We start from the raw sequence: 25,279 nt of genomic DNA on the forward strand, positions 1-25,279 counted from the left end.
ATTGAAAATGGTTGCCCATGAGGAGGGGAGAACTGTTATTATTTATGTCAAATAAAATTTGTAGGAGGCCATTGATTTGGACTGTGCTCCTGCACTAGGCCCCAGTAGACCAAACCACATGGAGTCACTCTTGCTAAAGTTCCGTGTCACCAAACCAAAGCTAAGTAGTTTATCTTACCTTCTGGGAAATTAGGGGAGAGAAATAATACACAAATCCCCAAACAGGCCAGTTTTAGCTGGCATAGTAAGGAAGTCCTCTCTGTTTTAACCGTATTAGGAGAGTAACTTTAAAAAGACTGTCCACTTTTTGGTCCCTGTTTCTGTTTTCTTCTGCCTTTTCTGCCTATAAAGCTAACCTCCTCTGCCCAGCTCACTGGAGTACCTTCTCTGAATTTTTAGAAGACATGCTGCCCTGATCCATGAATTGCAAATGAAAGCCAATTAGATCATTTAACTAAATTCATTGTAATTTTGTCTTTTGACATTTGTAAACAAGCCTTGTAGTACTTGCTAAACAATGGGCTGGGTGCGGTAGCTCACACCTGTAATCCCAGCACTTTGGGAGGCTGAGGTGGGTGGATCACCTGAGGTCAGGAGTTCGAGACCAGCCTGGTCAACATGGTGAAACCCCGTCTCTACTAAAAATACAAAAGTTAGATGGGCATGGTAGCTTGTGCCTGTAGTCTCAGCTACTCAGGAAGCTGAGGCAGGAGAATTGCTTGAATCTGGGAGGCAGAGGTTGCAGTGAGCTGAGATAGTGCCACTGTACTCCAGCCTGGGCAACAGAGCAAGACTCTGTCTCAAAAAAAAAAAAAAAACTTGCTAAACAACATACGCTTATTATTTGATAAATTATAAACAATAAATTCAAGACTTTAAAAAGAAAACATTTTATTGATAGCTCACTGAATACAAATTTATAAAATATTATTTATGCATTAAGTTTGAATTATACATTTTCACCCATCATTACAGATGTTATATGGAATTGCTGGAGTATGAGAAGAGCTTCTTCATCCCAACAGCTTTCAAAGTGAAGCGGCAGCTCATGCCTGTAATCCCAGCACTTTGAGAGGCAGAGGCAGGTGGTTCACTTGAGGTCAGGAGTTTGAGACCAGCCTGGCCAACATGGTGAAACCTCATCTCTACTAAAAATACAAAAATTAGCTGGGTGTGGTGGTGCACACCTGTAATCCCAGCTACTCAGGAGGCTGAGGCAGGAGAATCACTTGAGCCTGTGAGGTGGAGGTTGAAGTGAGCCAAGATCATGCCACTGCACTCCAGCCTGGGTAACAAAGCAAGATTCTGTCTCAAAAAAAAAAAAAAAAAAAGGTGAACCTCTGGGTTCCCCAGATCTTTTCAGAGATATGTAATGTTCTCCTTTTTCCAACTACATAACTCTTTAAGCTGGGTTTTCTTCATATACTCCAATGAAAACAACATATTGCAACAGATGGAATGAAGAGGCACGTAGAAGAATCCAGCTGTTTTCTATTAAGCCAAACATTACAGTTGTCAGCTGAAGAATTCTGAGATTCATAAATTTGGAAAGAAAAGCTTCATTTCTCATAAAAGATTGCAGCCTGCAGGGCGGCCATTCTGACAGGCTAAGAAATGTAGTCTCTGGCCAGAAGCCAAAAACAGACATTGAGGGTCAGAAGAATAAGATGGGCATTTATGCTGAATAGGATGGCCAAATATACGTATTCAATAAACTACAGGAGGAGTCATGAATATTCATGAAAGGAGAAACATGCACATGCTCAACTGAGCTTCATGCCTCTCCATGGGACATGTGTGCAAAAAATGGCAGCATTAGCATGATCAGAGGGTGGAGTTTTCTGTCCTCTGACATCAAAAGGTGAAACAGAGGACACAGAAACCCTCACTGCACATCCTCTGTAAACTGGCCAGAACCACTCCATTGTGGGCAGTCTGTTATCAGGAAGGAATGCTGGTTAGTTGTGCAGAAACTGCAGAAACTGCAAAAGGAAGGGGCAGTGTCAGACCATTGGTTGATATCAGCGGTGCAGCTCGTCTTTCCAAAGGGCTGATTTCTGTTTAACCTGTAGGAAGGAAATCCTAATGGCGTTTAGCAATGGAGAGGATATAACAACACATCATGGCAAGAACTCAGTTTTCAAGGTTTCTCTGGGGTCCCGTTGGCCAAGAGGTGGCGCATCCGTTTAGTCAGCTGGGGGACTTAGGATTTCATTTTTATTTCTCAGAGTTTTATAAAACTCTAAAATAATTCTTTGACAGCCAGGTGGGAGGGGGTCCCTGGAGAAACTCCAACCAGCCTGCCTACTAGGGTGGAGCCTCAGGAGTTTGCAGCAGGGAGGAGCCTGGCGCCTCCTCTTCCTATGTGAACCTGGGATTCTAGCAGCCTGGTGGGAAGCACTCTAGCAGGAGACTCTGGCCTTGCGGAGGATCCCTGTTCCCCTCACCCCTTTATTTCCCCTTTTCACTTAATAAAACCCTGCTTTACTCACCCTTTAAAACATCTGCAAGCCTAAATTTTTGTGGCTGTGGGATAGACAAGAACCTTATCTTTAGCTGAACTAAGGAAAAGTCCTGCAATGATCCTATTCTTCACACCAAATATGTTTTGTTTCGAAACTATAGTTATTTATCATAAATATGTCATTCATATTGTTAAATCAAATTTTTCCTAAAGCTGCCTCCTTACATAGTTTAAGCTTGACCTAAAGTTTTCTCTGTACTTAGTGAATTGTAGCCTACCCAGATGTGTAAACAAGACTGTGGCCTACTCTTGTGACAATCATTGGATTTTGGGCAATCAAAGGAGGTCAACTCTTGACCCTGCTTTCAAATAAGGCAAATATTGAGCTGTAACCAATCTGGCTGTTGCTATACCTCACTTCTGTTTTCTGTACGCCACTTTTCTTTCTGTGTCCATAAATCTTCTTCCACCACGTGGCTGTGCTGGAGTCTCTGAGCCTACTCTGGCTGAGGAGGCTGCCCAATTCTCAAACTGTTCAATTAAACTCGGTTAAATTTAATTTGTCTAAGGTTTTCTTTTAACCGTATAAACAGATGTGTTTATGATTGTTATGTCTTTTTTCTTTTCTTTTTTTTTTTTTTTTTTTTTTTGAGACAAGGTCCCACTCTGTCCCCCAGGCTGGAATACAGTAGCATGATCACGGCTCACTGTAGTCTCGCACTCCCAGGCTCAAGCGATCCTCCATCTCAGCCTCCTGAATAGTTGGGAGTACAAGTGCATGCAACCATGCCTGGCTAATTTTTTTTTGTATTTTTTGTAGAGAGAGAGTTTTGCCACATTGCCCAGGTTGATCTCGAACTCCTGAGCTCAAGTGACCCTCTTGCCTCAGCCTTCCAAAGTGCCGGGACCACAGGCATGAGTCACCACACCCAGCTATTATTTCTAAATTAATGAACAGATGAACATTTTCAAAATTTCTCAGTTTTAATTTTAAATATGATTAAAAGGATAGATATAACACACAAAAGCTCTTTGGAGTCCTCTATAACTCACGAATATTAAGGGTCCTGAGATTTTTCTTTAAAGAGAACCACTGCACTCTCCTAGCCTACTAGCTCTCCGCAATCCATCCTGGTTCTCCTCTTGGCAGGGGAGACCTGTTCTAGACCCTCAAGGACCCCTCATGGCATCCCGTAGCTATTATCTAAGGAATCTTTCTCCATTTGGACTTCCCATTTTTTTCTTCCCCCTTTAAGATCCCCTTATTCTTTTCATCTAATTTTGTGTGCCACCTGCAGAGTCCTTCTTCTTCTTCTTCTCCTTCTTCTTCTCAGAGTCTTGCTCTGTCGCCCAGGCTGGATTGCAGTGGCACAATCTTGGCTCACTGCAGCCTCTGCCTTCCAGGTTCCAGTGATTCTCCTGCCTCAGCCTCCTGGGTAGCTGGGACTACAGGCACCCACCACCATGACTGGCTAATTTTTTGTATTTTTAGTAGAGACAGGGTTTCACAGTGTTAGCCAGGATGGTCTCTATCTCCTGACCTCGTGATCTGCCCACCTCGGCCTTCCAAAGTGCTGGGATTACAGGCATAAGCCACCATACCTGGCGACTAATTTTTGTATTTTTAGTAGAGACAGGGTTTCGCCATGTTGGCTAGGCTGGTCTTGAACTCCTGACCTCAGGTGATCCGCCCGCCTTGGCCTCCCAAAGTGTTGGGATTACAGGCATGAGCCAACGCGCCTGGCCTGAGTCCTGCTTCTTCCAGATCTGGTGCCCAGTCCTGACACCAGAAAAGGCGTCTTGTTCCAGACCCCAGGAGTGTTCTTGGATCTTGCCTGGGAAAGAATTCAGGGCAAGTTGAAGAGTATAATGAAGTTAAGATAGTTAATTAGAGGCTACTCAATTACAGAGTAGGGCGTCCTCAGAAAACAAGAGGAGGAAAGCACTACCTTAAATGTAGTGCTTGCTTATGTAGGTTGTATAAGAATTGTGTACTTTATTACAAAGGCTTGTGATCAGCTTGTGACAGGCTATTGGTGCTGTTATTTTCCTGATACTATTGATTTCAGCAAGAATTTATGAGTACACTATTATATTTAAAGCAAAACCTATTCCTTAAGAATGCTTTTTGTTCTTAAAATACTGGGACATTTCCATAAGTTCTGAGTCTTTAGTTAGCAACATTAACTCATTCCCTCAATCATAAACATCTCATGACCAAGAGTGCCCAGTTCCTGGGAAATGTAACCCAGCAGGTTTGGCTTTATTCGGCCTTTATTCAAAATGGAGTCACTCTGGTTAGGACACCTCTGACAGTCCCTGGAAACCCAAAGGAACCCTTCTGTGTGGCACGGGGAATGGAAGAAAGAAAGAGATGAGGCAGGAAAATAGGGTCTGGAGGCAGAAAACATAAGCCGATTCACACTTCAGCTATGACAGGAAATATCCTCTCCATAGGGCGTACGCCTGTAACTTTACTTCATCCTCTTCATTTACATAGGACGTATCCTAAGTAACCAATGGAATTGTCTAGAGGGTATTTAAACTCCCAAAAATTCTGTAACGGGGCCTTTGAGCCCCTGTGCTCGGGCCCGCTCCCACACTGTGGAGTGTACTTTCATTTTCAATAAATCCCTTCATTCCTTCCTTGCTTTGTTTGTGCTTTGTGCGTTTTATCCAATTCTTTGTTCAAGACGCCAAGAACCTGGACACCCTCCCCCGGTAATAGAGAGATGAGCCTTTCAGATGACCTGACTCCTTTATCCCAGCCAGGTGTGTGCCCGACCCTGAAAGGAGGAATAGGGAGGGGGACGTTCAACCCGGCCTCCTGCTCTGTGTTAGCAGCATCTGGATGGGTCAGGGTGGAGGTGGGGGTGTTCTACCCTGCTGTTTGCTCCCAGAGAAGCTTCTCTGCTTCACTAGGCTCACCGTTCTAAAGGCAAGAACAGCCCTAGTGGGATGTTTCAAGGATTTTAGAAAAGAATAAGGGAAAAATTAAAATATTGCAGGGTGCCATAAAAACATCCCAGTAAAACAAACACCTTTCTAGATGCTCGTTGGAATGTAAATGGAGCTCAGCCCCCATCCCTTCACACCAGATCCAGTCTTCATCTTTGTGGTTCACTGCCCCCTCACCACTCAGGAGGAAAACCCCAGCTTCTGTTCTGGCTCCCCTCTTCTCACTTAGAATTTTTCACCAGAGTTTCAGAAAGATTTGTCAGGACCACTCCATGCCCAGGGTAAAAAGTGTAAGTGGTACAAAAAGGTAGAAACTCATCAGACCCCTAAAGAGTGTCATTTAACCATACAAAGCCCTGATAAACTCCAGGGCAGAAGAAAAAGCTGCATCCTTGACTAACTCCACGGGGGCATTCTTGTGTAAACTAAGATCCAACAACTGCATCAGGAGAGAAATCAAGAGCCCTGGGGATGTTAGGATAAGCCCTAGAGATGCTAAGATGGGTTATTTGAAAAACCAAAAAGTAGACTGAGATTCCCTTCCTTTTCAGGGAAGAATTGAGACCTTTCATTTCTTACTGTTCAGAGTGAGGGCTGATAAGGGCAATTATTTCCTGGAGCCACTGGCTACTGCCCTGGGAAGGAAATCCGCTGGGCTGGGGGAGGGAGGAAGGCAGAACCAGGCATTAACTCTCCCTCCACTACCTCCCTTTCCCGTACCCCTCCCCTCCTCTCCTTCCCCCCACTCCCTGCCCCCGCCCTCCGAAAATGACACTTGCCCTGAGAAAGGAGGAAAGTAGAATAGGTGGACACTTCCCTTGTCCTGCTCCAGGGGTGTGTCAGTGACAAGGAGATGTGAAAAAAGAAGGAATCCCAAGGCTCCCCTTGGAAAGAAGGGAGATCTCCAGGGGCTTTGGGAAGTCAGGTTAGTACTGGGAAGGCTGAAGACTCTCAGTAGATAGCGTTCAGGGCTGCATTTGGCTGCAGTCCTATAAAATACATTCTTCTCTAAGGTTGGATACAAGCATTTAGAAGACTGGCCATTAAAAAAATAAACAGTATTAATAATATTAATAATCATGAGTGTCAGTAGTGTTGAAATTTTTCTGGAATCCTTTCCCAAGTTGCCTAATGCCCAGAGAAGGAAAATAACAGTGTTTAGTAGACATAAATTATAGGATTAGTGCAAGTAGCTATTGAGATGATGAGCCAAGGCTTGTAAATTGGTTTTGTTTTGTTTTTCCTAATTAGATGTTTGAGCCTATCTGTGTGTGTGTGTGTGTGTGTGTGTGTGTGTGTGTGTGTTTGTGCGCACGCGCGCGCTCGCATGTGGTTAATTTCATGACTTTTGCCTCTGGCTCTTCCTGATTAAAAAAAATACTTAAAATGGTAGGAAGTGGCACACACCCTTGATGGACCTGTGTTTATATTAAAGAATTGGCTTAGTAAATTTAACTGGGACAAGGAAACTGTGAAGGACTGTATTTTTGCTGTTATTTAATAATTCGTATATTCAACCAACTGTTATTGATTGCCTATTTTGAACCAGGCCACGTGCTAGGATACAATGGTTAACAAACACATTCCCTCCCCTCAAGGAATTCATGGTCTAGTGAAATACAGAGATAGAAAAGAAATAGAAAAGTATATCAATAAAATGCATTGTGGAAAGAGTTATGGTCATAGTGTGTACTATAAGCTTATAGAGGCTGCCTTTGTACAAACATACATAAGACTGCTTTTTAAATTATAAAAGGCAGTACATAGGCCAGGCGTGGTGGCTCACACCTGTAATCCCACCACTTTGGGAGGCCAAGGTGGGTGGATCATCTGAGGCCACGAGTTCGAGACCAGCCTGGCCAACATGGTGAAACCCCATTTCTACTAAAAATACAAAAATAAATTAGCCAGGTGTGGTGGTGGGCGCCTCATCCCAGCTACTCAGGAGGCTGAGGCAAGAGCATCACTTAAACCCAGGAGGCGGAGGTTACAGTGAGCTGAGATGGCGCCATTGCACTCCAGCCTAGGCAACAAGAGCAAAACTTCATCTCAAAAAAAAAAGGCAGTACATAGTACAAACTGCTTGGGTTTTGTTGTTGTTGTTTTACTGTACCATATACCTTGGAGATCATTCCATCTAGTAGCTGAACATTTTAAACAGATCATCTGGCTACAGACAGTGAGTAGGATGAACTGGGACAGTGATGAGTGAGTTAGAGAGTTAGGGAGGGAGGGTGCTGTCGGAGTGTTACCGGAAAGGGGTCCCGATCCACACCCTAAGAGGGGGTTCTTGGATCTCGCACAAGAAAGAATTCAGGGCGAGTCCATACAGTAAAGTGAAAGCAAGTTTATTAAGAAAGTAGAGAAATAAAAGAATGGCTACTCCATAGACAGAGCAGCCCCGAGGGCTGCTGTTGCCCATTTTTATGGTTATTTCTTGATAATATGCTAAACAAGGGGTGGATTACTCATGCCTCCCTTTTTAGACCATATAGGGTAACTTCCTGACGTTGCCATGGCATTTGTAAACTGTCATGGTGCTGGTGGGGGTGTAGTAGTGAGGATGACCAGAGGTCACTCTCGTGGCCATCTTAGTGTTGGTAGGTTTTGGCCGGCTCCAAAACCGGCTAGTTGTTTTATCAGCAAGGTCTTAATGACCCGTATTCTGTGCCCACCTCCTGTCTCATCCTGTGACTTAGAATGCCTTAACTGTCTGGGAATGCAGCCCAGTAGGTTTCAGCCTTATTTTACCCAGCTCCTATTTAAGATAAACTTGCTCTGGTTCATACACCTCTGACAAGAACATCTTCATGCCTATGCCTGGTTGAGAGAGGGAGGCCTCTAGGCTGCTGCTGGATCTAGTGAAGATTCACTCAGTCTCTCATATTCCTCTACAGTTTCTCTAATGGAAGAGAAAAGTGGTGTTATTGCTGCTAGGGAGCAACCTAGAAGTTATTTTATTTATGCCATAGATATGGTGGGCTAAGCACTGTGCCGGTGTTCAATAAGTCACTGCAGATTCTCCATAAATTATTGTGACAAGTACAGTTGTTTGTAAGGCTTAGATCTAGGTGTGTAAGTCCATAGGAGGGTGTGAAGCATCTGTATTTCTGTTATGTAGTTATTAGGAAAAAGGATGTTGGGGCCTTAAAATGGCCATTTTTAACATTTCCAAACTTGTGTTCATTCTAAGATTTTATAATTGTATGTTTCCAGTTGAGAAGAACTTTGATATTGGTAGCTCTAAATAAATAAATACCATTGATCTGAAAGAGAAGGTAAAGTTTAGGGAGAGGCCTTTTTTTAGCTTTATATTTAAACTTTTTTTTATAAATGTGATTCATGGGCCAGGCCTGGTGGCTCACACCTGTAATCCCAGCACTTTTGGAGGCCAATGCAGGTGGATCACTTGAGGCTAGGAGTTCGAGAGCAGCCTGGCCAACATGGTAAAACCCCATCTCTACTAAAAATTAGCCAGGTGTGGTAGCACACACCTGTAATCCCAGCTACTCAGGAGGCTGAGGCAGGGGAATCACTTGAACCCGGGAGGCGAAGGTTGCAGTGAGCTGAGATTGTGCCACTGCACTCCAGCCTGGGTGACAGAGTCAGACTCTGTCTCAAAAGCAAAACAAAACAAAATGTTATTCATAATGCTGGGGTTGTAACTATAGTACTTATCTAGCAAAAGCTTGCCTTTTTTTTTTTTTTTTTTTTGGCTTTGACTAATTGAAACTGCAAGAGCTTACTGGCAGAGTGGTGTACTGGTCAATATTTAACCAGTTCTCCAAAGGGGAAAAACTCTGTAGGATTTGTCAGTTTCCATGGTATAAATACTCTTCCCACGGCTGGTAGGGTGACCAACTTGTTCTGGTTTGCCAGGGGCTTTCCCGTTTTTAGGCCTGAAAGTCCTGAATCCCAGAAAATTCCTCATTCCCCAGGAAATAGGTTGATTGGTCACCCTAATGGCTGGTTGCAAGCTCCCGATATGACAGAACTGGACGAGGAGTTGGGCAGAGATGTGCACATGGTACCAGCCCATGCCAGGAGCAGCGGCCTCCAGCACCCCACTGTCAGGGAGTCCTTGGTCCAGTAGAGGATGGTTAGCAGGGCCAGGCTGTTGTTCATATTAGCTCTCAATTTACCACCAACCCTGTATTAGTTTCCTGGAGCTGCTATAACAAAGTTCCACAAACGGAGGTCTTAAACACAGAAATCTATTATCTCACAGTTCTGGAGGGCAGAAATAGAAAATTAAGGTATGAGCAGGACTCTGCTCTTTTGATGGCTCTAGATAATCTGTTGCATGTCTTTTCCTCAGCTTCTGGTTTCAAGAGTAATCTTTGCGACCCTTGACTTGCACCTGTGTAACTCCAATCTCTACCTCCATCATCCTGTGGCATTCTTCTTTATTTTTCTTTCTTTTTTTCTTTTCGAGACAGAGTTTTGCTCTGTCACCCAGGCTGGAGTGCAGTGGCGTGATCTAGGCTCACTGCAACCTCCACCTCCCAGGTTCAAGCGATTCTCTTGCCTCAGGCTCCCAAGTAGCTGGGATTACAGGTGTGCGCCACCACACCCAGCTATTTTGCATTTTTAGTAGAGGCAGGGTTTCATCATGCTGGTCAGGCTGGTCTAGAACTCCCGACCTCATGTGATCTGCCTGCCTTGGCCTTCTAAAGTGCTGGGATTACAAGCGTGAGCCAGCGCACTCAGCCCATGGCATTCTTCTTTTGGTGTCTTTGTCTTCACTGACTTCTTGTAAGGAAATCAGTCATATTGGATTAGAGGCCTACCTTATTCCAGTATGATCTCATTGTCTTAATTTAACTAAAACATCTGCAACAACCTTATTTCTAAATGAGGTCACATTCTGAGGTACTAAGGTTTAGTACTTCAACATATGTTTTTTTTTTTTTTTTTTTTTTTGAGACAGGGTCTCACTCTGTCACTCAGGCTGGAGTGCAGTGGTGCAATCACAGCTCGCTGTAACTTTGAACTCCTGGGCTCGAGCAATCCTCCCATCTCAGCCTCCCAGATAGGTAAGATTACAGGTACATATCGCCATGCCTAGCTAATTTTTCAAATTTTTTGTAGGGGCTGGGCCCAGTGGCTCACACCTTGTAATCCCTGTAATCCCAACACCTTGGTAGGCTGAGGCAGGAGGATCACTTGAGGTCAAGAGTTTGAGACCAGCCTGGCCAACATGGTGAAATCCCATCTCTACTAAAAAAAATACAAAAATTAGCCGGATGTGGTGGTGGGTACCTGTAATAACAGCTACTCGTAAGGCTGAGGCCAGAGAATCCCTGGAACCTGAGGGGCAGAGGTTGCAGTGAGCCGAGATCACGCCATGTACTCCAGCCTGGGTGACAGAGCAAGACATAGCCTTAAAAAAGAAAAAAAAAAATTGTAGAGATGAAGTCTTGCTGTGTTGCCTGGGCTTAAGCAATCCTCCTGCCTCAGTATCCCAAAGTGCTAGGATTACAGGCATGAGGCACTGCACCAGGCCTACATACCCCTTTTTTTTTTTGAGACGGAATCTTGCTCTGTCTCCCAGGCTGGAGTGCAGTGGCGCGACCTCGGCTCACTGCAACTTCCACCTCCTGGGTTCAAGTGATTCTTCTGCCTCAGTCTCCAGAGTAGCTAAGACTACAGGCATAATATCTCCCTTAGATATGACGAATAATATCACAGAGTGTACACCGTGATGTTAGGAGTAATACCTCCCTATGATATTACAAATAATATTACAGTGTGTACACACACTGCGATATTACAAGTAATACCGCCTTTAGATACTATCACAGGGTGTACATCTACTGTGATATTAGGAGTTATATCTCCCTTAGATATTACAAATAATATCACAGGGTATACACCCACAGTGATATGAGGAGTAATATCTCTCCTAAGTGATCCTTCCACCTCAGCCTCACAGAATTAAAGGAATTAAAGGAAGAGCTGCTATACCTGGCTGGATCTATATTTTAAAAAGATAACCCAGATAACCCTGTGGTCAGTGTTTAAGATGAATTGGATTAGACCAAGGGAGAAAAACTAAAGATGGGAATAGTAGTTTGGGACTTTGCTTGCTTGCTTGCTCTCATTTAGAAAACATTTAGTAGTTCTACAATGCTCAGGCACTGTTCTGGGAGTCACAAATATAGAATTGAATAAAGTAAATAAAGCACTTGCTCCCCTGGAGTTCACTTTTCACTGGGGCAATGCAGATAGTAGACACATACATCTACAATATCAGTAAGTGCTAAAAGAAAAATGAAGCAGGTGAGATGGATCATGCTGAGTAGAATGTATCTTCTTTTTCTTCCTTCCTTCCTTCCTTCCCTCCCTCCCTCCTTCTTTCTTTGCTTCCTTCTTTCTTTCCTTCCTTTCTTCTTTTCTCTTTCTTTCTTTCTCTCTCTCTTTCTTTGTTTCTTATTGTCTTAAAATGTACATAACATAAAATTTACTTTCTTAACCATTTTTAAGAATACAATTCAAGGCCGGGCATGGTGGCTCACACCTATAATCCAAGCATTTCGGGAGGCTGAGGCAGGCGGATCATGAGGTCAGGAGTTTGAGGCCAGTCTGGCCAATATGATGAAACCCCATCTCTACTAAAAAATACAAAAATTAGCCAGGCTTGGTGGCACATGCCTGTAGTCCCAGCTACCCGGGAGGCTGAGGCAGGAGAATTGCTGGAACTTGGGAGGCAGAGGTTGCAGTGAGCTGAGATCACACCACTGCACTCCAGCCTGGACAACAGAGCAAGACTCTGTCTCAAAAGTAAATAAATAAAAAATAATAATAATAATACAATTCAGTAGCCTTAAGTACACTTGCATTGTTATGCAGCCACCACCACCATCCATCTCCAGAATTTTTTTGAGTGGAGCTCTTTTTAATAGAGTAGTTGAAGGCCTCTGTGACACAGTAGCATCTGAGCAGAAGCTTGAATGAAGTGAGAGAAGAAGCCTTTTGCGTAGTTTAGGGGAAGTATGTTCCATTCCCGGTGCTGGAAATAGTTAAGACTATCACAATAGCGCAGGGGAAAGATGATACAATACAGTTTGTGTAGCTGAAACCCCATCTTCAGAATGTAAAGGAGAACAGATGGGAAGTCATGTTCCTCCCAGAAGTAATTCATGTAGCAGAGAAGCCAATGCAGATCCACGAGACAGACAATTCAGTGCTCTGCACAAGAACTGTGCTTTAAGCATGGAGAGGATTTTTGTATCTGTCCTGGGATCCTACATCAAACAGCATGTGGTGATTGTGAACATAAATGTACGAGACTGTGAACCCTACCAAGTTTCCTTTCTGAGTTGTGTGACTTTCTTCCATTAGATATGAATGAGTCATGAGTTTCCTTTGGAATGTCCTTTAGCCTGTTGGTACATGTTTTGCCTGTAACGAATGCAATTACTCATAAATCATTGAGCACATTGGGTACAGAGGGCAAAAGAGAAATTCCTATATTTCCTCTATTCGGTCAACAGAAATACCTCCAGGCCATAATCCATTCATCCAATCTAATAATTTTGCCATCCATAAAACCTTCAGGTGTTCTGAATTCGACATCTTTTTTTTTTTTTTTTTTTGAGACAGAGTCTTGCTCTGTCACCCAGGCTGGAGTGCAATGGCAGGATCTCGGCTTACTGCAACCTCCGCCTCCCGGATTCAAGTGATTCTCCTGCCTCAGCCTCCCAAGTAGCTGGGATTACAGGTGCCCGCCACCACGCCCAGCTAATTTTTTGTATTTTTAGTAGAGACGGGGTTTCACCATGTTGGCCAGGCTGGTCTCAAACTCTTGACCTCAGGCAATCCACCTGCCTCGGCCTCCCAAAGTGCTGGGATTACAGGCGTGAGCCACCATGCCCGGCTGAATTCAACATCTTGCACCTAATTCCTGTTCAGTTAAAGACCCAAATCATGATCTCTGACTTACCTGGATATTTGAAAGATTAACTTGCTGTGGTGATACCATACCAGAGTCACAAAATCAAGCCCTACCCTGCCATAGCCACCTAAAGGAAATTAGGTGATATACAAAAGAAATTGACCATATTGTTGTCCTTTTAGTGACTCTCCTAATTTTCTTTCCCTGAAAACTTGCAGAGAAATGTGAGTATGTTTGCCTTAGGTGGATGCTTGTTTTTTTATTGATATGAAAGGCAGTAAGAGGAAATGGAGTTTTTTGGCCTGTTAAGGAGGGGCAGCCACTGTAAACACAGTTCAGTGCAAATTCACAGTGTTAGAATGTTGAAGTGTATATAATGATTTTGCAAAATTTTCTACAAGGCTGATACAGTATCCAATTAGGGCTAGGATTAGATATATTGTCATGTATGTTTGGGCAGGAAATGCAGAGACTCTAAGGTGCTACAACTGCAATTTGACATGTGGGATAGTTCACTGGTAACTGTTGATCTCCCTGAGGTTTTTTGTTTTTTTTTTTTGGGACAGAGTCTTGCTCTGTCGCCCAGGCTGGAGTGCAATGGTGCGATCTCAGCTCACTGCAAGCTCCGCCTCCCGGGTTCACGCCATTCTCCTGCCTCAGCCTCCCGAGTAGCTGGGACTACAGGCGCCCACCACCACGCCCGGCTAATTTCTTTTATATTTTTAGTAGAGACGGGGTTTCACTGTATTAGCGAGGATGGTCTCGATCTCCTGACCTCGTGATCTGCCTGCCTTGGCCTCCCAAAGTGCTGGGATTACAGGCGTGAGCCACCACGCCCAGCCTCTCCCTGAGGTTTAAGTTTACAGTTCCACAGCTCTATCTGAAACTCTTGGGCTATGTGTTATGGAATTTAGAATTTTTTCGGAAATACGTTGCATATATTGTATATTATGACATAATACCTCCAAGAAAGACTTGGAGTCACATCCTATAAACAAACACATGAATATATCCCAGTGAAATGTATGACTATTTTTACTAACTAAAACAAATAAGAATCATAAATAGGCTTACATTACTTCAGGTCAGATTTTGCTGCCGAATTAGTTTGGGCATCAAACTTTTGGTTTCAGAGACAAAACTGTGAAATTTTAGATTATATTATGGGGTTGTGGACCCATGTAACCCTCCTCTCCATAACTCCTAAAAGCAAGCAATTGCATCAACCAGTCTCATGAGTAGCTGCGATTCTAGAAATCAAGAATCTGGATCTGAAATTAGCCGGGCATGGTGGCAGGCACTTGTAATCCCAGCTACTGGGGAGGCTGAGGCAGGAGAATCGCTTAAACCCAGGAGGAGGAAACTGCAGTGAGCTGAGATCGTGCTGCTGCACTCCAGCCTGGGCAACAGAGTGAGACTCTGTCTCAAAAAAAAAAAAAAAAAGAATCCGGATCTGGGCAGGACCGAATTGCTGACATGCCCCCGGTATAGCAGAGACATTTTGCCTACATGTTACACACCTGAATAATAGTTGTCAGCAGCTGATGAAGAAGATGAATGTGCTCTTAATGTCCATCTTTGATTTCCAGTCATTTTGCTTCTGGGTCTTGGCTACCTGAGGAAAGAAGTCTCCAGTAGGTGAATGCAGTGATACAGAGAATACTTTCTTCTGGCTGCGTGCAGTAACTCACACCTGTAATCTCAGCACATTGGGAGGCTGAGGTGGGCAATGCACTTGAGGTTGGGAGTTCAAGACCAGCCTGGCCAACATGGCAAAACCCCATCTCTACTGAAAATACAAAAATTAGCTGGGCATGGTGACAGACACCTGTCATCCCAGCTACTCGGTAGGCTGAGGCATGAGAATCGCTTGAACCCGGGAGGTAGAGGTTGCAGTGAGCCGAGATCGTGCCTCTGCACTCCAGCTGGGCAACACAGCGAGACTCTGTCTCAAAAAAAAAAAGTGAGAGAGAGAGAATACTTTCTTCCTGTTTCCTCATAGGCCAGTTATCTCTGGCATGTGAGTTTAACATCACATCCTTCACACAGAGTGGGTGCGTTCGTAATAGGAGGTCCTTAGCTGGGAGTTTTTAGGGCATATCAGTGGGGCGTGAAAACACCACGTTGGAGCTAATATATCTTTGCTGGCTGCTTTCTCTGGCTCTGCAGCAGACAGAAACCCTATGAATCATATCCAGGGGGCAGCTGCAGGCAACAGACAACCAATATCTCCCAAGTGAGTTGAAAAGGATCTTGTTACACAGCATCCTAAGGAGGTTGTAGCCTTGGGAACCACAGGCAAGAATAATTAACTCAGCTCCTTGGTTAGTGCCTCTTCAGTTCAAGTGGAATTTATTTGCAGGCATGGCTTCTTAATATGCCAAACCCATGCTCGAGACATACTCCTTCTCCTGGAAGGTTAACGTGGCTCCTGTGGCTGTTCCATCCCTGAGGAAAAGTGAGGACCATGCTCTCCAAACAGGCCATGTGCTGGACTACCTCTGTTTCTGTCTCCTGGGATTCCAATCAGCAAGTGAGCAACAAAGCAACCCAGACAGTGTGGTTCATAGGATGGCTGGGTGAGTGGCTGTTTGTTTTTTCCTTACTGTGGATATGTATCAGTGAAGGAATCTGTAGAACATTCTTGATGGGAACATTTAGTCATATCAAGTCAATAAATTAATGTTTAGGCTGGGTGCAGTGGCTCACGCCTGTAATCCCAACACTTCGGGAGGCCAAGGCGGGCAGATCACCTGAGGTCAGGAGTTCGATACCAGCCTGGCCAACATGGTAAAATCCCGTCTCTACTAAAAATACAAAAATTAGCTGGGTGTGGTGGTGCATACTTGTAGTCCCAGCTACTTGGGAGGCTAAGGCAAGAGAATTGCCTGAACCTGGGAGATGGAGGTTGCAGTGAGCTGAGAGTGAACCATTGCACTCCAGCCTGGGCAACAGAGTGAGACTCTGTCAAAAAAAATAAAAAAAAAGAAAAATCAATATTTTATTTTTGACTTATTATTAATATAAATAATTATATCTTGGCCGGGCATAGTATCTCATGCCTATAATCCCAGCACTTTGGGAGGCCAAGGCAGGCAGATCACTTGAGCCAAGAAGTTTAAGACCAGCCTGGGCAACACGGTGAAACCCTGTCTCTACAAAAAATATAAAAAATTAGCTGGGAGTGGTCAGCTTGCCTGTAGCCCTAGCTACCTGGGAGGCTGAGGTGGGAGGATCACCTCAGCCCAGGAGGTAGAGGCTGCAGTGAGCCATGATTGTACCACTGCACTCCAGCCTGGGTGATAGAGTGATGAGACCTTGTCTCAAAAAAAAAAAAAAAGAAAGAAAAAAGAAAAGAAAGGAAAAGAAATAATATATTGGTGAGGAGACAATTCAACACGTATTTTTTATTGAACATATACTATGTGTCAGGGTACCAGATATAAACTCTATCTACAAGGATTTTAGGAGCTGGAATATGTGTATGGGAGGGATGTGTGAGTGTGTATAACAAAGATGACTCCTGGGGAAGAAGAGGAAGACAAGCCCCAGAGGTATACTGCATAGGCATAATATGCAACAGGCTAGCAAAGAAGCAAACCATGGGTATAGTAGAGAGAATCAGAGGATGCATTGGGGACCATTTCTAGTGAGTGAGGTCAGGAGAGACTTCAATAATCTGAGTGAATTTAGACATGGGCCTTGAAAGGTGGACAAGTTTTTTTTTGTTTTTTTTTTGAGACGGAGTATCGCTGTGTCGTCCAGGCTGGAGTGCAGTGGTGCGATCTCGGCTCACTGCAAGCTCTGCCTCCCAGGTTCACAACATTCTCCTGCCTCAGACTCCCGAGTAGCTGGGACTACAGGTGCCCGCCACCACACCCAGCTAGTTTTTTGTATTTTTAGTAGAGACAGGGTTTCACCGTGTTAGCTAGGATGGTCTCGATCTCTTGAACTCTTGATCTGCCCGCCTCGGCCTCCCAAAGTGCTGGGATTACAGGCGTGAGCCACCACGCCCAGTGACAAGTTTTTTTTGTTGTTGTTGTTTGTTTGTTTGTTTTAGACAGAGTCTCGCTTTGTCACCCAGGCTGGAGTGCATTGGCACAATCATGTCTTACTGCAGCCTTGAACTCCCGGGCTCAAGGGATCCTCCCGCCTCAGCCTCCTGAGTAGCTGAAGTACAGATACGTGCCACCACGCCCTGCTAAATTTTTGTTTTAGAGATGGGGTCTTGCTATGTTGCCCAGGCTGGTCACAAACTTCTGGGTTCAAGTGATCCTCCTGCCTTGGCTTATCAAAGTGCTGGGATTACAGGAATAAGCCACTGCACCCGCCCCTGGTGGACAAGATTTTAACGGCTAGATTAAAGGGAAGAGGGTGCCTTAGTAAAACCATGAGAAAGGGTGAGTTCTTCTGGGAGAAAGGTCCAGGTTGGCAGAGTGTAGTTTGTATATTCACATTAGTAGGAAAATGCCTTGAGCTGTTAGGTACCCTGGGTGCCAGGCTGAGGAGTTTCACCTTCTTCTAGGAGGGCAGAAAGAGATATAACCTGGAGAAGTCTTTCAAAGGAATTTAAACTAGAAAGTGACGTGGCCAAATCTAAAGACCTGTGTGTGGACAGGCTTGAAGTTGAGAAGCTGTTGAGAAGCTCTCAAAGTCAGCCGTCAAGATATAAGGGCAAGGAGAATAAGGAGGTGAGGGCACTGCAGAAAATTTACACTTAACAACTGATTGAACATGGGTCAAGATTGTGTCAGATTGGACACGTTTGCCTGCTAGGACCAGAAAATCTCAAACTGGTTTAAACAAAAAGGGCATTGATTGGCTTATGAAAATGCAAGCCCAGAAAGGAGACAGGCTTCAGCATCAGTCTAATCCAGGGGTTCTGGCTCAGCTTCCCTGCACTTCCCTTGGTGCCATCATCTGCATCCTGAGGCAGCTTCCAACATGGTAGCAAAATGGTTAAAATGCTGTAAAATTGTTGGCTTTACAACGACACAGCAGCTCACCCAGGAAAGGAAAGAGACTGACTTTTCTCATGGCTCATTCTCTTTTTAAAATGTATCCTTTTTATTTTTGAGACAGAGTTTCACTCTTGTTGCCCAGGCTGGAGTGCAGTGGCACCATCTCAGCTCACTGCAACCTCCGCCACCTGGGTTCAAGCAATTCTCCTGCCTCAGCCTCCCAAGTGGCTGGGATTACAGGCGCCTGCCACCATGCCCAGCTAATTTTTTGTGTTTTTAGTAGAGATGTGGTTTCGCCATGTTGGTCAGGCTGTCTTGAACTCCTGACCTCAAGCGTTCCGCCCGCCTCAGCCTCCCAAAGTGCTGGGATTACACGCGTGAGCCACCATGCCTGGCCTCCCTTCTTATTTTTTTAAAAAACTTTCTAAATTGCGAAATGTGACACACAAATGGAAAAGTACATAAAACAGATTTAAGACCAGGTGTGGTGGTTCATGCCTCTAATTCCAGCACTTCAGGAAGCTGAGGCAGGAGGATCATCACTTGATGCCAGAAGTTCAAGACCAGGCTGGGCAACATAGTGAGAACCCGTCTCCACAAAAAATTTAAAAATGAAGTGTGTGGTGATGCACGCCTGCAGTACCAGCTACCTGGGAGGCTGAGGCAGGAGGATTAGGAGTTTGAGGTTGCAGTGAGCTGTGAGTGCACCACTGTGCTACAGCCTGGCTGACAGAGCAAGACCTATTGAAAGAACGAAAGAAAGGAAGGAAGGAAGGAAGGAAGGGAGGGAGGGAGAGGGAAACCCCACAAATTTAATTACAATTCAGTTAATTTTTATAGAGGAAATACCCATGGAATCATCACCCAGATCAAGAAACAAAACTTTGCCAGCATCCCAGAAGCCTCCTATGTATGCAACTCCTTCCTTCCTCCCTCCCTCCCTCCCTCTCTCTCTCTTTCTTTTTTCTTCTTTCTCTTTCTTTTCTTTCTTTTTCTCTTCTTCCCCTCCGTCCCTCCCTCCCTCCCTCCCTCCCTCTCTCCCTTCCTTCCTTTTTGACAGGGTCTTACACTCTATTGCCCAAGCTAGAGTGCAGTTGCACAATCACCACTCACTACAGCCTCTACCTCCTGAGCTCAAGTGATCCTCTTGCCCGAGTAGCTGGGACTACACGCTCGCTCCACCAAGCTCGGCTAATTTTTTAAATTTTTGTAGATATGGAGTCTCCCTATGTTGCCCAGGCTGGTCTCAAACTCTTGAGCTCAAGCAATCCTTCCTCCTCGACCTTCCAAAGGTCTGGGATTATAAGTGTGAGCCACTGCCAACAGCCAACTCTTTCTTAAGAGTGAGGAAACACACCAACCAGAAGTCCAAGGCAAACATACCCTAGAGTTTCATCAATAGAAATCAGGTCCCTGGCTCAGTTGGGAAACCATCACCAGAGGAAGGTCACTGATGAAGAATGGGTGCTTGAGCCAATTACTAGTAGGAGAAGTAGGACCCCACTTAGAATGATCATTAATTGTCCGAGGAGCTAGGAATAGGTCACATTTTTCTGAGACCCGGAGCTGCAGAAAGAGTAGATACACAAGAGAAAAATTAAAGCTCTGGCCAGGCGCAATGGCTCAGGCCTGTAATCCCAGCACTTTGGGAGGCCGAGGCGGGTGGATCACCTGGGGTCAGGAGTTCAAGACCAGCCTGGCCAACATGGGAAAAGCCCATCTTTACTAAAAATACAAAAATTAGCCAGGCATGGTGGCAAGAGCCTGTAATCCCAGCTACTCTGGAGGCTAAGGTAGGAGTAGGAGAATTGCTTGAACCTGGGAGGCAAAGGTTGCAGAAAGCCAGCTTAGCAACAGAGTGAGACTCTATCTCAAAAAAAAGACCAAAAAAAAAAAAAAAAAAAATCCAAGCTCTGTTAGGAAAGAACCCAGGAGGAAGCAAGGCTGGAGAGCAACCAACAATGTCCATTACAGTGAGAAAGCCCGCAGACATTACTCAAAGACTATAAACCTGGGTTACTGCTGACAGGCCTGAAAACAAAGTTGATAATGATATAATAAATATTAAATCAATTGTGAACCCAGTGGTTTTCAGTGAGGGAGAGGGTTGTCTCAGAAACTCTTAGGCCACTTATAAAACCTGTGCAGTGTTTTTTCCCCGCTCAGCTGCCAGATTCAGGCATATTTGAAAAAACTAAAAACAGCTGAGGGCACAGTGGCTCATGCCTATAAGCCCAGCACTTTGCGGGGCTGAAGCAAAAGGATCACTTAAGCCCAGGAGTTACAGACCAACTTGGGCAAAATTGTGAGACCTCATCTCTACAAATTATAAAAAAAAATTAGCCGGGTATGGTGGTGCTTGCCTGTGCTCCCAGCTACTCGGGAGGCTGAGGTTGGAGAAGGGCTTGAGTCCAGGCAGTCGAAGCTGCAGTGAGCCCAAATAGTACCACTGCACTTCAGCCTGGGTGGCGTAGTGAAACCCTGTCCCCCTGAAAAAAAAAAAAAATCCACAACCACACCATCTGAGAGCATTATTGTTACCATTTTGGTATGTACCTGATAAGCACTGCTAGTTACCAACCCTATATCCATGTTCTTCTGTCTTTCTAACATAATCATAATTTTGTTTGGGAATCAATAAGCCCAGTTTAACAAAAACAAAACAAAACAAAAACAAAAAAAATTTTCTCAGAATTATTTGCAACTCTGAAAATCCTTAGGACCCAACTTTGACTAATGTAAGGTAAACAGGAAAGCTTGCAGTAGAGCGGACAAGCAGGCTCAGCTGGCATAAGCTTTTGCCTATATGATGCACTAGATGGTTGAAGGTGGAGGAAGCATCTTGGACCCATGAGGGTCAAAACCACAGACAAAAATGACACAGTAGGGAGATTGGAAAATCTTTCTCCCTTGTTGTCATCGTAGAGGTGCTGTACCAAAACTGTACTGTCTGCCTCCAGATATTTTGTGATGTGAAAAAAAATAAGGCAGGGTGCAGTGACTCACTCCTGTTATCCCAACACTTTGGGAGGCTGAGGTGGATGGATCACCTGAGGTCAGGAGTTCGAGACCAGCCTGACCAACATGATGAAAACCCGTTTCTACTAAAAATACAAAAATTAGCTGGGCGTGGTGGCGGTAACCTGTAGTCCCAGCTACTTGGGAGGCTGAGGCAGGAGAATCAATTGAACTTGGGAGGCGGAGGTTGCAGTGAGCCAAGATCACGCCACTGCACTCCTGCCTGGGCGACAGAGCAAGACTCTGTCTCAAAAAAAAAAAAAAAGAAAGAAAAAGAAAAAAAAATAAAGGTCTAATTTTGTCCTTTAGTGGCCTATAGTTTGGCCATTGTGGTTGAGATTCTGTTATCTGTAGCTGATTATAATCCTCATACAATCTCCTTCTCAAGTTTTTCCTATGCATTTATAAATACATACTTTTTAACACTTACCAGAAGTCTATAAGGCAGGTTTTTTTGTTTTTGTTTTTGTTTTGTTTTTGAGACGGAGTCTCTCTCTGTCTGTTGCCCAGGCTGGAGTGCAGTGGTGAGATCTCGGCTCTCTGAAGCCTCCACCTCCTGAGTTCAAGCGATTCTCATGCTTCAGCCTTCTGAGTAGCTGGGACTACAGGCACCCACTACCACACCTGGCTAATTTTTGTATTTTTAATAGAGATGGGGTTTTACCATGTTGGCCAAGCTGGTCTCGAGCTCCTGACCTCAAGTGATTTACCCACCTCAGCCTCCCAAAGTGCTAGGATTACAGGCATGAGCCACCACGCCCGACCAAGGCAGGTAATATTATTCTCATTTTATGTATTTATTTTTGTTTTTAAAATCATGTTTGTTACTCTGGTCAATAGTTGCCCATGTAATATAGCGGTCTTCAGTTTTTATTTTTACGTGGTTATATAGTCTGAATGACTAGCTCATAGTCCAAGGTAGTTTTACAAGTTTCACTCTTTAAAATGGTGTTACTGTTGTAGGAGAAAAAGTCTTCACTAACAAAGATATTACACTAGTGAAAACAAAATCAAGAATGATCTGCTGGTACCACAGTTACAAAGCAACTCTCAGCAAGCAGTTCCCCCACCTCTCACATCTAAGGGGATCAAGAGTTAAAAATACCTTGGAAAAATCAGTTGACAAGTCTGGGTGAGGTGGCTCATGCCTGTAATCCCAGCACTTTGGGAGGCCAAGGTGGGCGGATCACTTGAGGTCAGGTGCGCCTGTAATCCCAGCTACTTGGGAGGCTGAGGCAGGAGAATTGCTTGAACCCAGGAGGCGGAAGTTGCAATGAGCCAAGATTGTGCCACTGCACTCCATCCTGGGTGACAGAGTAAGACTGTCTAAATTAAAAAAAAAAAAATCGTTGACAAAAACATACAACAGGGAAAGAACAGCCTTACCAATTAAATGGTGCTGGGAAAATTAGATTGCCATTTGCAGAGGGATGAAACTGGATCCCTATCTCTCACCATATATAAAAATTGACTCAAGATGGATTAAAGACTTACGTGTAAGACCTGAAGCTATAAAAATATTAGAAGAAGGCTGGGCATGGTGGCTCACACCTGTAATCCCAGCACTTTGGGAGGCCAAGGCAGGCGGATCACGAAGTCAGGAGATCGAGACCATCCTGGCTAACACGGTGAAACCACGCCTTTACTAAAAATACAAAAAATTAGCCGGGCGTGGTTGTGGGCGCCTGTAGTCCCAGCTGCACGGGAGGCTGAGGCAGGAGAATGGCGTGAACCCAGGAGGCGGAGGTTGCAGTGAGCTGAGATCGCGCCACTGCACTCCAGCCTGGGTGACAGAGAGAGACTCCCTCTCAAAAAAAAAAAAAAAAAAAACTGGAAGAAAACCTAGGCAAGGCTGGGAGTGGTGGCTCATGCCTGTAATCTCAGCACGTTGGGAGGCAGAGGTGAGCGGATCACTTGAGATCAGCAGTTTGAAAGCAGCCTGGCCAATATGGTGAAACCTCGTCTCTACTAAAAATACAAAAATTAGCTAGATGTGGCGGTGCATGCCTGTAATCCTAGCTACTCAGGATACTGAGGCAAGACGATTGCTTGAACCCGGGAGGTGGATGTTGCAGTGAGCCGAGAAAAAAAAAAAAAGAAAACTTAAGCAAAACTCTTCTGAACATTTGTCTAGGCAAAACATTTATGACTAAGACCACAAAAACACAAGCAACAACAATACAAATAGACAAATAGGACATAAACTAAAACATTCTTCACAGTAAAAAGAAACAATCAACAGAATGAACAAACAACTTGCTGAGTAGAAGAAGAAATTTGCAAACTAAGCATCCGACAGGGGACTGATATCTAAAATATACAAGGAACTCAAACAACTCAACAACAAAAAGAGAATAACCCTATTAAAAAGTGGGCAAAGGACTTCAATAGATATTTTTCAAAAGAAGACATACAAATAGCCAAGAAGCATGTGAAAAAAAAAAGCTTAACATCACTAATAATCAGAGAAAGGCAAATTAAAAGTACAATGAGATAGCATCTTACACCAGTCAGAATGGCTATTATTAAAAATTCAAAAAAATAACAGATGCTGGCAAGGATGCAGGGAAAAGGAAACTCTTTTTTTTTTTGAGATGGAGTTTCGCTCTGTCGCCCAGGCTGGAGTGCAGTGGTGAGATCTCGGCTCATCACAACCTCCGGCCCCCGGGGTTCAAGCGATTCTCCTGGCTTAAGTAGCTGGGACCACAGGCACATGCCACCACACCCAGCTAATTTTTTTGTATTTTTAGTTGAGACAGGGTTTCACCGTGTTAGCCAGGATGGTCTTCATGTCCTGACCTCGTGATCTGCTCGCCTCCTCCTCCAAAGGTGCTGGGATTACAGGTGTGAGCCACCATGGCCGTCCAAAAAGGGAACGCTTATACACTGTTGGTGGGAATGTAAGTACAACCTCTATGGAAAACAGTATGGAGATATCTCAGACAACTAAAAATAGAATGGTCATTCCATTCGGGCTAGCAATCCCACTACTGGGTAGAAAGGAAAATAAATCATATAAAAGAGATACCTGCGGCTGGGTGCAGTGGCTGACGCCTGTAATCCCAGCACTTTGGGAGGCCGAGGCGGGCGGATCAAGAGGTCAGGAGATCGAGACCATCCTAGCTAACATGGTGAGACCCCGTCTCTACTAAAAATACAAAAAAAAAAATTAGCCGGGGGTGGTGGTGGGTGCCTGTAGTCCCAGCTACTGGGGAGGCTGAGGCAGGAGAATGGCATGAACCCGAGAGGCGGAGCTTGAGCTTGCCGTGAGCTGAGATAGCACCACTGCACTCTAGCTTGGGCGACAGAGCGAGACACCATGTCAAAAAAAAAAAAAAAAGATACTGCACTTGTGGCCGAGTACAGTGGCTCACACCTGTGATCCCAACACTTTGGAAGACCTGAGGTCAGGGGTTCGAAACCAGACTGGCCAACATGGTGAAACCCCGTCTCTACTAAAACTACAAAAATTAGCTGGGCGTGGTCGTGGGTGCCTGTAATCCCAGCTACTCGAGAGGCTGAGGCACAAGAATTGCTTGAACCTGGGAGGCAGAGGTCACAATGAGCTGAGATCGCGCTACTCCACTCCAGCCTGGGCGACAGAGCCATCTCAAAATAATAATAATAATAATAATAATGAGATACCTGCACTTATATATTTATTGCAGCAGTATTTACAGTAGCAATATGGAATCAACCAAAGCATCCATCAATGGATAATTGAATAAAGAAAATGTGGCGTGTGCGCGCACACACACACACACACACACACTGCATACTATTCAGCCATAAAAAAGAATGAAATAATGTCTTTTGCAGCAACATGGATGGAACTAGAGGCCATTATCCTGAGTGAATTAATGCAGGAACAGAAAACCAAATACTGCATGTTCTCATGTACAAGCGGGAGCTACATAATGTGTACACATGGACAGAGTGGGGAATGACAGACACTGGAGACTTGGAAGGGTGGGAGGATGA

At 44.5% G+C, this 25,279-nt stretch overlaps 2 protein-coding genes across 5 annotated transcripts in view; both read left to right on the forward strand.

Annotated features, from left to right (window-relative positions):
• FXN (frataxin) overlaps nucleotides 1-25,279 on the forward strand; it is an 80,495-nt gene that overhangs the window by 47,759 nt on the left and 7,457 nt on the right. The gene's annotated exons all lie outside the window — the stretch shown is intronic.
• The window catches only part of TJP2 (tight junction protein 2), a 187,437-nt gene that overhangs the window by 11,400 nt on the left and 150,758 nt on the right, over nucleotides 1-25,279 (forward strand). For all 4 annotated transcript variants that reach the window (XM_063714236.1, XM_024252825.3, XM_024252831.3 and 1 more), the window contains one exon: nucleotides 15,682-15,898. In XM_063714236.1, the coding sequence (XP_063570306.1) occupies nucleotides 15,787-15,898 (112 nt within the window). In that variant the 5' untranslated portion in view covers nucleotides 15,682-15,786. Of the gene's footprint in view, nucleotides 1-15,681; nucleotides 15,899-25,279 lie in introns of those variants that run through there.

Source organism: Pongo abelii, chromosome 13 (assembly GCF_028885655.2).
Source record: "Pongo abelii isolate AG06213 chromosome 13, NHGRI_mPonAbe1-v2.0_pri, whole genome shotgun sequence".
Taxonomy (NCBI): domain Eukaryota; kingdom Metazoa; phylum Chordata; class Mammalia; order Primates; family Hominidae; genus Pongo; species Pongo abelii.